Source organism: Anticarsia gemmatalis, chromosome 16 (assembly GCF_050436995.1).
Source record: "Anticarsia gemmatalis isolate Benzon Research Colony breed Stoneville strain chromosome 16, ilAntGemm2 primary, whole genome shotgun sequence".
In the NCBI taxonomy this organism is placed as follows: domain Eukaryota; kingdom Metazoa; phylum Arthropoda; class Insecta; order Lepidoptera; family Erebidae; genus Anticarsia; species Anticarsia gemmatalis.
In genome coordinates this window covers 4,948,220-4,960,242 of record NC_134760.1, presented here as the reverse complement: position 1 = coordinate 4,960,242, position 12,023 = coordinate 4,948,220, and the positions used below count along the sequence as shown (strand labels likewise).

Below are 12,023 nucleotides of genomic sequence, written 5' to 3'. Positions count from 1 at the left end.
ATCCAACTTACATTACCATAAAATTATGAATTTACGAGAAATAAAGCGTCTGTGTCGTTAATTACGAGGCAAGGCGGTTCTAGAACTTGACCTCCTTAGTAAAACATGTTTGGATTTTAGCATTATGCAATTATTGAGATGTTATTTCTGTTTTTACATGCGTGAAGGTTTAGAAGTCCTTCACGGACTAGGGTTAATGACAATACCCTCTAAGTTTCCCAGAATATTTTTCAATCAGTAAATTAACATTAGACTGTACTAATATTTTGGTAAAACTTGTTTCATTTCAAGTGTAGTCCTCGTCAAGCTTGAAGAGAGCGGAGATGCGAGGGATGTTCATACTTCACTATTCATAGAGGCGTTATTGCCACTGTCGAGCGTTAAACATTGATCTAACCCGTATTCTCCACATAAAACCTGATTCATGGCTTGACAGATAGTCAAAGTCTTGTCATAGGAGATTAATATCTAAGGACTAATGAATACAACAGATATACCAACAACTAATGTCAAGCCTTTGCATTGTTATAAATATAACGACCATCTAATATCGCTCTACGTAATTTGACATTGGGCTACCTATTTAAATAATAGCAAGTAATCGTAACACTCTTGGCTATATTAATTATGTATAATGTAGTTACCTTGAATAATTTTAAGTCAAGATCTGTACCTAGATACCGCCGATTGTATAATTTCCTACTTTGTATTATATAATAATGGTAATAACGTAGCTCCACCCTGTATTAATGCTACGTTTTCACTTAAACACACCACGGTATCATAATAAATTTCCCTTACATTTGTTACAGGTAATTCGAGAATCCTTTAAACAACCCGAAAATGAGATGTATTTTTACGTAAGTAATACATGTTCGCACAGAGCAGGGGATAATAAAGCCGGGAACTTCACCAAAACGAGATCTCATTTTCGAGGCGTGATTCGTTTTATTAACACCAAGTTATACTACAATGTCAAAAATTTCAACACAGCATTCATATGTTTCAAGTTCGTCAAAGTGATTACGACATTCTCCAACTCACAGATTCTATTATTCAAACATCGAAGACGCACCAAGGTTTTCAACATTAACTTTTTATAAGACTCGTCTTGCATACGGATTGATAAATAATATAATGTCAAAAAAATGTAAGGCGACACCAGTGCTTGGATATGTTATAACTAAAAAGTTCCCTAATAGTGTAGAATAGTAACGCGGTGTCAGAAAACGTGACGATAACTGCGACACCTGTCCCGGCACCGGTGAATAACGGCTTTCCTAGTCTCGCTACGTACGTATGGGCATCACAAATGCATGGAAAAACTTGAACGCATAACGGCGAATCTCCACTGCAGCTCGCTCCACGCCATATTTTACCATGCATCACACAAACTACGATCATTTGTGTCATGCTCTACTTTATTGATGCGTGAACTTTCTCAATAACATTGAATTCTATCTGGATAAGTTAATGTTAATTTCCTAGTACTGTTCTACAGCTACCGGAAATTAATAGACATTATATCAGATTCTTCGAACACCATTGTTATCTATCTAGTTCATAATTCAAGTACTCATTACCTACACGTTCGTGCTGGCGTAATTGCTTTTGTGATACCCATTTCTGATAAAATCTAACAAACGGCCAATTTTCTTCATTTTCTAACTAAGAAACACGTCCGATATACTTTATTATACGAAATTATATCTGCAGCCACTACACTCACGTACGCTACACGAGCTTCAATGAACATTTTGACAGATCATGAAGAATTTTATTGAGTGATTTAAGCACGTAATCCATTCGTAAGCATTTTCTGGGCGTGAAATACATGAACTGCTATACTACGGAAACTCCGAGGTTCTCTCTTCAACTACAATTAATATATTATTATAAATATTTGCTTTATCTGGAGCTTTTTTTTGTTGCAAAGCCCCTAAGAAAATCTTTAACTTACTACAAATCCTAAACGAACATTTGCAGAAACCGTGAAGCATTTCACTACCATTAGCAGTAGCGCATTATATCCATGCGTAATCGCTTTCCGAATATTGTTCTTGCTATAATCAGTTAGTACATTTCCATACAGAACGTATATACATTGTACGTGAAGTAATAGCATTCTACGCTATCGATACGGCAAACATCTAACGGAGTGAGTTGCGTGGGGGAAATGGACCGAGAGCCTGACTGTGCACGCGCACCGGTATAATAGATCGTCACCAGTCCCAGTTGGTTTCGGCGCGCTGCACCGAGCACGTGTATTTATAATATTTTGTGTTGCACTTATAAACACAAACATATTTATTACATACAGTTATGTATTTACGGACCGTTGTAAATCACCTACTGTTGTGATATCTCCTCGTGTACTGATAATGGAATCGATACAAAACTCAGTGTTGTTATACCGTTTCGTTTGAACCATGGATGTTGTGTACAGTTTAAAAAACTATTAGTATCATATGTTTTGTATTACTTCGTGGCAGCATTCATAAGTAAGTAAAACAATTCCACGTTAACGTTTGCATGCTTCGTACAGATTAAGGCATTCGTATTAATAGAGTTTGAGTATGCTTGCATCAAAAATAGTTAGAATTTTATGAATATAAATAGCTGTTGTAGAGATGGCAGCCACCACTTACTTTTTAGAAGGGACGCCGAGCCATATTATTAGGTTCAACAATCTCTTCGAATGTATCCCGTATCAATTGCTGGACCCTCCTAACTTTTATATCCACTTCTAGCGTATCTTACTTTCCCGAGTCGAGTTTAGAGGCTTCATTAAAACTTATTACGTATTAAATTATTCCTTGTAAGATTTATTCAAACGTTATAAGTCTAGTTGTGAGCCTTGAACGAATTTACGTTATATTAAAAAGTTTCATTATAATAATATAAGCAGTTATAGGCGTGTTTCTAATGACCAGCTCGTGTTATTTTATGGTTTCGTAGCTTATTATTGATCTATCTTAAACACTTAATATTAACAAATAGGATAACTACTTACAACATATTGTATTAGTTTTATAACGTTGCATAATATTATATCAGACGTCAATGTTTGTTTACTTTCAATTACATATGGCTGCTTATAAAACGCACATTGATAATATGGCAGGGTTATCAGAAATAGGGCTTTGTTAATACTTGTTAGGGCGTCGTAAAGAAATGCATTAGTGTTTACCATTGTTATTTTACTGGCTTAAATATATGATGAGTGAGTCACGTGTTGTTTTTATATAACAAAGAATTAAACTTCATGGTCACCTTTATTCGACCAAAAACGTTTCTAGTGGAAATCCCAATTTCTGCATTACCTACCTTAAATAAATGTTAGTAACTTTCCCTGTCGTTAATCCTTACAAGTTACCCGTACTCGTGAACTAGTTTTCTACCACAGTGTTATCAATGACCTAATGTCGTAAACAGTTCTAATAACAGACGACATATCCAACATACGCATGAGCCACCACTCCCTTATCTGTTATCAGCGCGGATGTTATACGTAGTGTATGACCCCAGACCCTCGCTTGAGGCCGTCAAGAAGTTTTTATTCCCAGTTTTATCGTATACTCACGATACTGGCGCTCATTTGATCTGTTTTATGTTTCAATATAAAATTCTCTCGTAATAATGACCCTGTTAATTCTTCATACTCGCTGTGTTTAAATCTAATATTCAAGATCTATACAACAAGCCCTGAAATGACTATGCAGACACGTAATTTTTATGCAGAACACAATTGAGCAAACCATTCAGTAGGCACATAATGATTTTCGTGAGCCAAAATTTGCGTTTCAATACAAATGGCGTGTCGCGACCTAAACGTTGTTGGTAACCGAAAGTGGAAAGCCTTGGTATTATCGAGTGTGGAGGTAAGAGTACATGCTTGTTGAACGATACTGCGCTAACCGACCGCTCTCTGGCAAATGTTTGTGCCAATGTTCATTATTTGCGGCCAGCTGATGTTTGATTTATTAGGAATAAATTGCCCTAAATAAACAGGAAATTCCTGGAACCTATTCGCATTGAATAGCTAACAATGCACGTGGTCTTTTATATACTACCTTTCTACTTCTCAAGCTGGGAATATGAAATAAACGTGAACATTTTAAAAGGATTCATTAGCTTACTTACTTGTTTGCCAAGCATACCAAAAAATATGCCTGTCAGGAATATTCCCAGTAGCGCTCAATAAGCTTCTTAGATTTACTAGGAAAATAGCTGGTATACAAGTTGTTTCCTAAAGCCTGACCAATTATTAATTATACTTTCATAACCATTTCCGCTGTGGCAATGAAAAAGGCCAAAGCGACATCAAGAGCATTATATTCCTCATAAATGTGACGTGATGTTTATCTTTGAAGATTCCACCTTCCACTTCACCTTGTAGTGTCGAACAAACAAGGTTTAATGCATATTAAATATCGCCTAAAACCGCCAGAATAGAAATAGGTATAAACAGAAACATACAATGTCTCTAGTAATGAGGCCACGTACTCCACCGTGACAAGAAACAAATACAGGGGGTGTGCTCACGGCACCAGAGATTTTGTACGACCTACGTGTGTTCAGTTTTCCCAAAGCGACGACGACTCGGCTACCTACAATAGTAAACAAAGAGAAATGTTTGGTGGTATTTTATTCGCGTGTACAAATCACCATTTGTGTAAGAATAGTCCGTGTTTTGTCAAATATGTGTATGTCGCGCACGTATTTTCTCTACTTTTACCTATGACCGGTGGTAAACTAATTGATATTGTGACTTCTATTTATTGTTTGAATTAATTAAAATACCTTCATATTCTCCTCCTACCTATCACCAGCCCTATAAGGAAAATATTTACATATTATACGTATTTATTGTACAATAAAAATACCCAAATGCAACCATTTGGGAATATCCTGAGGCAAAAATAAATACTATGTCTAAGTTTAGTATAGGTACTTGGCAATGGATTACAAGATTATCTCTCATTATTGTACGGATCTATTCAGTTTCAAGGCAAATGCTTAGCAGATATTCGATCCCGGTATCAAGGCAACAATACCACGTAACTGCGGGCGGATAATAAATTATGCATGGCGTGTGCAAAGAGTGCTTGTGTTGAAAATCCCAAGTTTACCCATGCCTCGGATTAACGTCTATCTGGCCCAACTCATTATGCATAGTAAATTTTGCATGGTTTCGAAGTCGTTAACGGCAAGTTTTAATGTTTATACGCGATCCATGCTCGGTGAAACTTGAAACTATCCCTCATCGCCCCCTCACTGTACATGTTACGGTTTAAAGCCCATTTTACTTCTACGAGTGTTACTTTAATCGATAACTAAGTGAAACAGTGAGTATTCCGTCGATTTATTCATAACTTACTTCATATTAAAGTAACACAAACAGAGACGAATATTATGATTAATTTTATTTGTTTTATAAATCCGAATCAATGTATCACGGGGTAAAATTCAATAAGGGGCAAGCGACTCAAAAACAGATACAGTGGATTTCAACTTTGAATGTTGTTAAAAATCCAGAATGGAATAGGAATTTACGTTCAGTGCTCAAACAAGCGTAGCTTCGTTAGGGAGGCCGGCTTTTGGCAAATCCTCTACCTATCGACAGCTGTGAAATTCGTTTGAAACCTCAGTGGATACATAGTGCCTATTGTTACCCAACTTGCCAGAAACAAACAACCGTCGAATAAAGGGTACGAAAAACATTCACATTTCAACTACGAATTTCAATCATTTGCTGGAGATAAAATATACTCTGGAACTAAGAAAATACGTTTTTATGGAAAACTAGCTTTTCGAATGTGTAGGTATGGCCAAAACAATGCAAATTGTATAACTATATTTTATGATTTTTTTAACACGCAACCACTCATTAAAGCGCGGTCAAAACTGCTATTCAAACCAGAATTAATTTATGCATAGAAAAATATATTTTAGTTAGTTGTGACATTTAAATAATTACCATATGATATTTATGGCGCTTCTGATTTAGGTTTCGATCAGTATTTCATCACTTTCACGAATGTCATTGATATCCGTTCTCTAGTACTAGATAGATAGGTATTTGCTTGATGAGGAAATAACTATGTTGGTCAATAATTTATTTTTAATATTACTTGACATTAAAATAATCTTGATAACACGTAAAGCTGATAAAGGCCTAACAGTATTTTGGTTTATAAGAGAAAGTAGTATATTTAAGAAAACAAAACTGACGTAAATAGATAGTATTAATAAGACACAAATATCATATATAAATAGACTAGGTAAAACTGCTGCTTTGTTGGCGTGGTATTTATTCAATAATCTTTTCCATGTTTGATCCTTGGGCTTCAGCTAACCTCTTGTCGAGACTAAGCAATTTTTCGTCAGATTTTCTTCTTTCAACGTTTAATACCTATTAGTATGGATAGACATTAGTTGTCACTTAAACAACAACTTACAATATATCTTTCTACGTTTTATTTATTTCATAATTTACCTAGTAAGATAGTTAGATGCGCGTGCAATAAACGTATTACAATATTTTATTTATAAATATTTATTAAAACTGTGTGCTTATTTGAGGACGACAAATCGTGCGAAGTTTGTCAACAAAGTAAGATATTTTTTGCGTGCGCGCGCGACCTTTGTTGCGTAAGACACATTGGTTCCTCTTCCTAGTTGTTCAGCCACAATGCTGGAATTCCACTTCCGCCGATCGACCGTTTGTTCGTCTCCGTCTTATAAAAACTCCTGCCTAAGCAAATAGTCGTGCTACGCATTTACGTTTTAGCTAACAGGCCAACCACATTACCAGCGAAATTACATTAACTTAAAAAACCGCAGAGAAGTATTTCATCAAAGTTACTTCAAAGTTATTAATACTAATGAACTCAACGTCATTTGAAATAAACCAGTCTCAATAAGAAATTACGAAAAATTGGTTCCGAGTTGTAGTAAAAACAGCTGTTTACTTGTTGGTTCTCCTTCTCCAGTTGTATGTTAGGCAAAGTAGAGTACAATTCCATTGTTTTAAAAGTAAAATGCTATATGTTCCATAAACAGAATACGAAAAGCTAAAAAACTTTCGCTAAAAGTGGTGTGGGGCTTGTAATGTTTTTAAGACAAGGTCTATTATGTCGTCCATCTACGTAATGTTGAAAGCCAATTACTGAAATGGGTTATAATGTTAACGCTTTACGTTAGAAGAGAACCTTTAGAAGATTGCCAAAGGAACCATGACTATATAATGGAACTGGCACGTTCTCATTTTTCTTCAAGCGAAACATGTTTTGTACATTCACTTAAAAATATTCACCGGTCGTTTGGACTAAATCAGAACTGGATTTGTCCCGTATATCTTCCGAGCAGAGGCGTGTGTACTAAAGATTATACACATATCAAACTATAACAAATTATTTCTTCCGCTACAATTGCTGTTTGGGCGTTGTTGGTGTTTTGAGCAAATGACTTGACCATCATATTATCGAAAGCTCTTGAAATACAAAGTTAGCAAACAATAATTTTAACTTTTAATATATACTAAGTACTGTTTCTGACACGTACTTGACTCCTTGTTTGTACGTCATAAAGCTGTCATAAATGTACGGGTATTTAGGATCTACTATCTTATATTAATGTTTGCACTAAGTTTTTACAATGCTGATGCTGGTTATAATGGCTTCACATTTTTCATTTGTTAACAAACAAATATAAATTTTCACCATGACATTAACGCATTCAATGAAAAATGCAGTTTGCAGTTCGAGAATTTATTACGAACAGTGGATAGTTGGATACATATAAATATAAAAAGAGAGGCGGAACCGAAAATTTATAATATCTTTTTTATCTAGCAGGAATTCTGCAACGGTAGCGGGCTTTCATTTCGCTGAAAAGCGCAATTTTCTCCATTCACTATGGCCGCCTAGTGAAATCGTTATCGTCTGTTCGTTGCGGCGGCGCCCATTTCCTAATGGCGGCTTCGCGTGCATTTAGCTTTTTAATTACGTACCTTAACCTGCTGTGTAGTATGTATTGCATTTAGCTATTCTAACACTAAACATTCAGAAAGAATCTGCAGCCAATCATAATGAATGCCCAGCCCCAGTTAACTAAAGATCGGCGTAATTCATTTAAACACATTGATTGTTGTTTATGTTTTTATTTTTCATAGTAGTATTGCAGCAATTCATAACAATCAGTTTATTCGATGCAGTCGCATGGAGTACATTTGCGACATTCATAAATATCGTAACCACTATTATACGCATGTAGATTCCGACTTTATTGTATTCGCGGTGGGTGACGCTGTTCGATCGACGTTTTCCCACTGGTGAATCATTTTGCATCGCATTAATAGCAAAGCATTTTATTTTACTCTCGCTTTAACTACACCAACCCCTCGAGTCGCTTGTTTTTTACTCTGCTTTTAAACTTAACTGAGGGTTAAAACCATCACATGTGCAATTTGCAAAAATAGTGTGCATATTTGTTATCCCTCAGTATTATACCACATGATTTGAAATTTAACAAAAAACGTACTAGATAACGTAATACTTTGAAAAAAATCCTTCATCTTTTTTTTAATGTGAATTCGGATACACCCGCTCAGTTTCTGACTTGTGTACAATAAAGTAAATTACGCCGAGAACAACGGGGAGCGAGGCAACAATGATATTTCGGTAGTGAGGGAAAAAACAAGAGGGTCGTTTCAGGATTCCGGTGGGAATTTCACATCCCGTCCCGTTTTGTCGTATCGTGCCGCTGAAAAGAGCTCAAGCACCGGAGGAACACTCGGAAATTCACGACTCTGTTACATTATATCCTATTTATGTTGTTACCCTACCTTGTCTGAGGTCGTTACACACATTATCATTTTTTAACATTCCTTGTAATTAAGAAGCAGTTTAAGTGGCTAGATTGCCTTTAGTAAGTTTTAAGTACTCACTATGTGATCTAATTTAATTGGTGTATGAAACTTTATTTTCTTACGTTTCTTAAATCACATTATACGTGATTACTCTGTATGCAGAAGGTTATAAAACCCACCCTCGAAGTGTGGAACTTTAGGCTTTCAAGGACTTCCAGTACAAATGAAAAAAAAGGCACCATTGCCCGACTCTTAAATTTAAAACCTAAAACATATATGTTTGGAGTCCCCATACATATTTATTACTTTTAGTAATTACTGTTTTATAAAACCTGTATTTGTATAAGCAAAATTTCACGACTATACTGTAGAATTAAGCCGTTCCTGAATGTTTCAGTGAGTACCTAATTCATGTTAAATCATGAAAATTTTGACCACCATGTCCACAAATACGGACGTTTGCAATATTATCAAGAATGTATTATGTTGACCGTTGTATCGTTTTTTTTTAATCCAAATTTAAGATTGACTGCTGAAATTATTTGTTTTTTTTTTAAGTGGATAGACCGAGTTACAACATCCACTTGCTAGGATTAAGATTGAAAGGCAGTGACCTCATTTGACCTTCCCGAAACGCCAAATTACGCCCATTAGCGACGCGTCCTGTATTTCTCTGTTTTGTTAATCTAGGTGAATATTTACGGTAACGATTGTCAGTTAGTACAGCTTATTGCGTTGCGAACACAAGTTACGAAACAATACTTAGACGCCACTATAGTCATTTAATTCATAGGAAAAATATAGTTATTACGATACAAGGAAAACATCTTAATAATGTTTTTAATTGTAGTTTACGTTGTACCTTAAACACCAGCACTATTAAATGTTGGCTAAAGGTCTCAGTATCATCTTCCTGTAGGGACAAATTTACATTAATACTAGAGACTACTGCGACGCAACGCGCAACTTTTAGAAAAAGACACCACGCCCATCATGAAATCCTTCTCAAATAAAAACCTCAGTAGGTATACGGTGTAGTTGCGTCGATCGTTGGCATCGTTCCTAACTTTGTTTAAGTAGCTATTAGGGTGGCATGGGACAAGATGAATAGCCGGCCAACAGACAGGTGAAGGAACTTTGTGACGTCACATTCAATCGCAGGTGTGCCCCTTCTGTTTCAAAATACAGGCCCAGGTAACTCCGAACGGCGACTTGTATTACTCAGTAAAAAATATTTTAACTTTCTTTATTCATGATCGCATTTCGGACCCTATTTAAAAGGCCATTATTAAAATGTCCCTAATGGTATCCAGCACTTCTTCGTTGGCACTAATGCGAGTTGTGAACAGTTCTTTTGTCCAGACAAAGGGAAAAGCCATTTGCATATTCTCGACTGTTTAAAACTCCCGCCTTACACACGCTTAGTGGTGCTATCAACTTGCTAAAATGAAAATACAATTCACTAGCCTTTTGCAAGAAAAAGCTGCACTGAACCGCTCACGTTGAAGCAGCAATCTGTTGGCACGTCATTGAAACCCGACAAAGGGTCATTGGGACCTACATTTATGTACATATTTCGTCCGGTTAATTGTTGTTGCACGAGAGCTGGTGAAAGTTGACCAAGTCTTCTTAAATGACTCATATTTGAACAAACAATATTCACATGTAAATTAGGACACAAACCCATAGCTCTTCTTCAAGTTTCTCTTGCATTTAGATCCCATTGGTATAACTTTTACATCTTTCACATTAAACTGCTTAAATTGACTACCTAAAACAAGCGCATTCAAATGTTATTCCTTTTTTTTGTCCTGCATTACCAAAATTCGATTTCAACGTATCGGTTTTTATGTCCCGGCGATGAGGGCGGTGACGGGATTGTTTTGACGGGGAACTCGCCCTGGCGGGCGGCAGGGCCTAAGGCTTAGGAGAGTGGCTGCCCCCCCGGCCGCGGCACGTATACCTGCGCGTGCGCCGCGATGCGCACCTCCGCTTCACCGCGCCGCGGAAACGGCAGGTAGCTCGCGCTGCGCCGAACGTGGTTCAGTGCGCGCGTTCTCTCGCCGCCGCTGGTAGTGTTCGTGGTGCGCGGACGCAACCGCGTTGTACGTAACTATGGTTTCTACATCTCGTTTGTGAAGTGGTTAAAGCAGTGCACCGGTTGATATACGACATGTCCTGTGACAGGAGAACAAGGGCCGCGCGATTCCTCGACCTGCGGTGAGTTCGCAACGCCGTACCACGCTTCCCGTCACGACCGATACTCCGATCCTTTGTTGGAGTTGAATCCTCCATGTGACGTGCGTCCGTCTCTTTTCAACACGTTCTACCTGTCGAGTCGGTAGATAAATTAAGTGTTTGTGTTTTATCTCGACTTTTTCTATGTTCTTGTGAGAACATTGCATACAGCCAAGTATCAGTGCGGTCGTCATGCAAACTTCATTAAGAAGAAAAAAATTGTGCCATTTGGGGATTTTTTCTACAATTGCCATTTTGCAATAAAACTTGGTAACGACGAGATTTCAAGTACAAAGTCATTAGTGTGTGACCTTGACAACTAAGTTACGAAACCAGCGACCCGAGCACACGTAATGTCTAAGAAATTGGCGGTCACGATTTTCTTCTGTAACCTTATGATTGTCTTTAATGTTCCTTATCAGTATACATTAATCGAAAACTGCAGACCTTTGATTGGTCTCACCACGTTAAGTGATATAACCATGCCTTTGTGACAAAACTGTTAACAAACTGTTTATGTCCTATTTTGAATGATTGCACCAGCGTCGCTTAAACAGTGCCACCATTACTTTAGTGTGTCTGTTGCGAGAGCGCCTCATTTCTGGTGGAATGCAAGCGGTAGGGCAAGAGTGGCTCGGTTAAGGCGCAGATGTGGGGCGCGGGCGCACTCCCCGCCTCGCCTCCCGGCCTTGAAAGGCTCTTGACCAGGCCAGCGCCGCCGATGTCGTATTTATTGCAACCTCCACGATCCGTACCGACGAGGTTATTGACGCCTCGCGGCTTGATGCCTTCACCTAACAACTATTCTTTATCATGGGAACCCTGTAATAGCAATGTCGAGCCAAGTCAGCTAATGCTCGCCCTCTCCTTGTAGCGATTGTTCTCACGTCGATCTTGTTATAATGAATAACTA

The 12,023-nt window shown here is 37.5% G+C and overlaps 1 protein-coding gene across 4 annotated transcripts in view; it reads left to right on the top strand.

Moving 5' to 3' along the window:
• gus (splA/ryanodine receptor domain and SOCS box containing gustavus) overlaps window positions 1-12,023 on the top strand; it is a 46,190-nt gene that overhangs the window by 20,775 nt on the left and 13,392 nt on the right. The window contains exon 1 of one of the 4 annotated variants that reach the window (XM_076124338.1): window positions 2,239-2,501. The exons of 2 other annotated variants lie outside the window; for them this stretch is intronic. Coding sequence is in view for 1 of the 2 variants with exons in the window: in XM_076124335.1 (XP_075980450.1) it covers window positions 11,046-11,092 (47 nt within the window). In the remaining variant the exon portion in view is untranslated. Of the gene's footprint in view, window positions 1-2,238; window positions 2,502-10,868; window positions 11,093-12,023 lie in introns of those variants that run through there. One more of the 4 variants, XM_076124335.1, reaches the window with a different exon arrangement.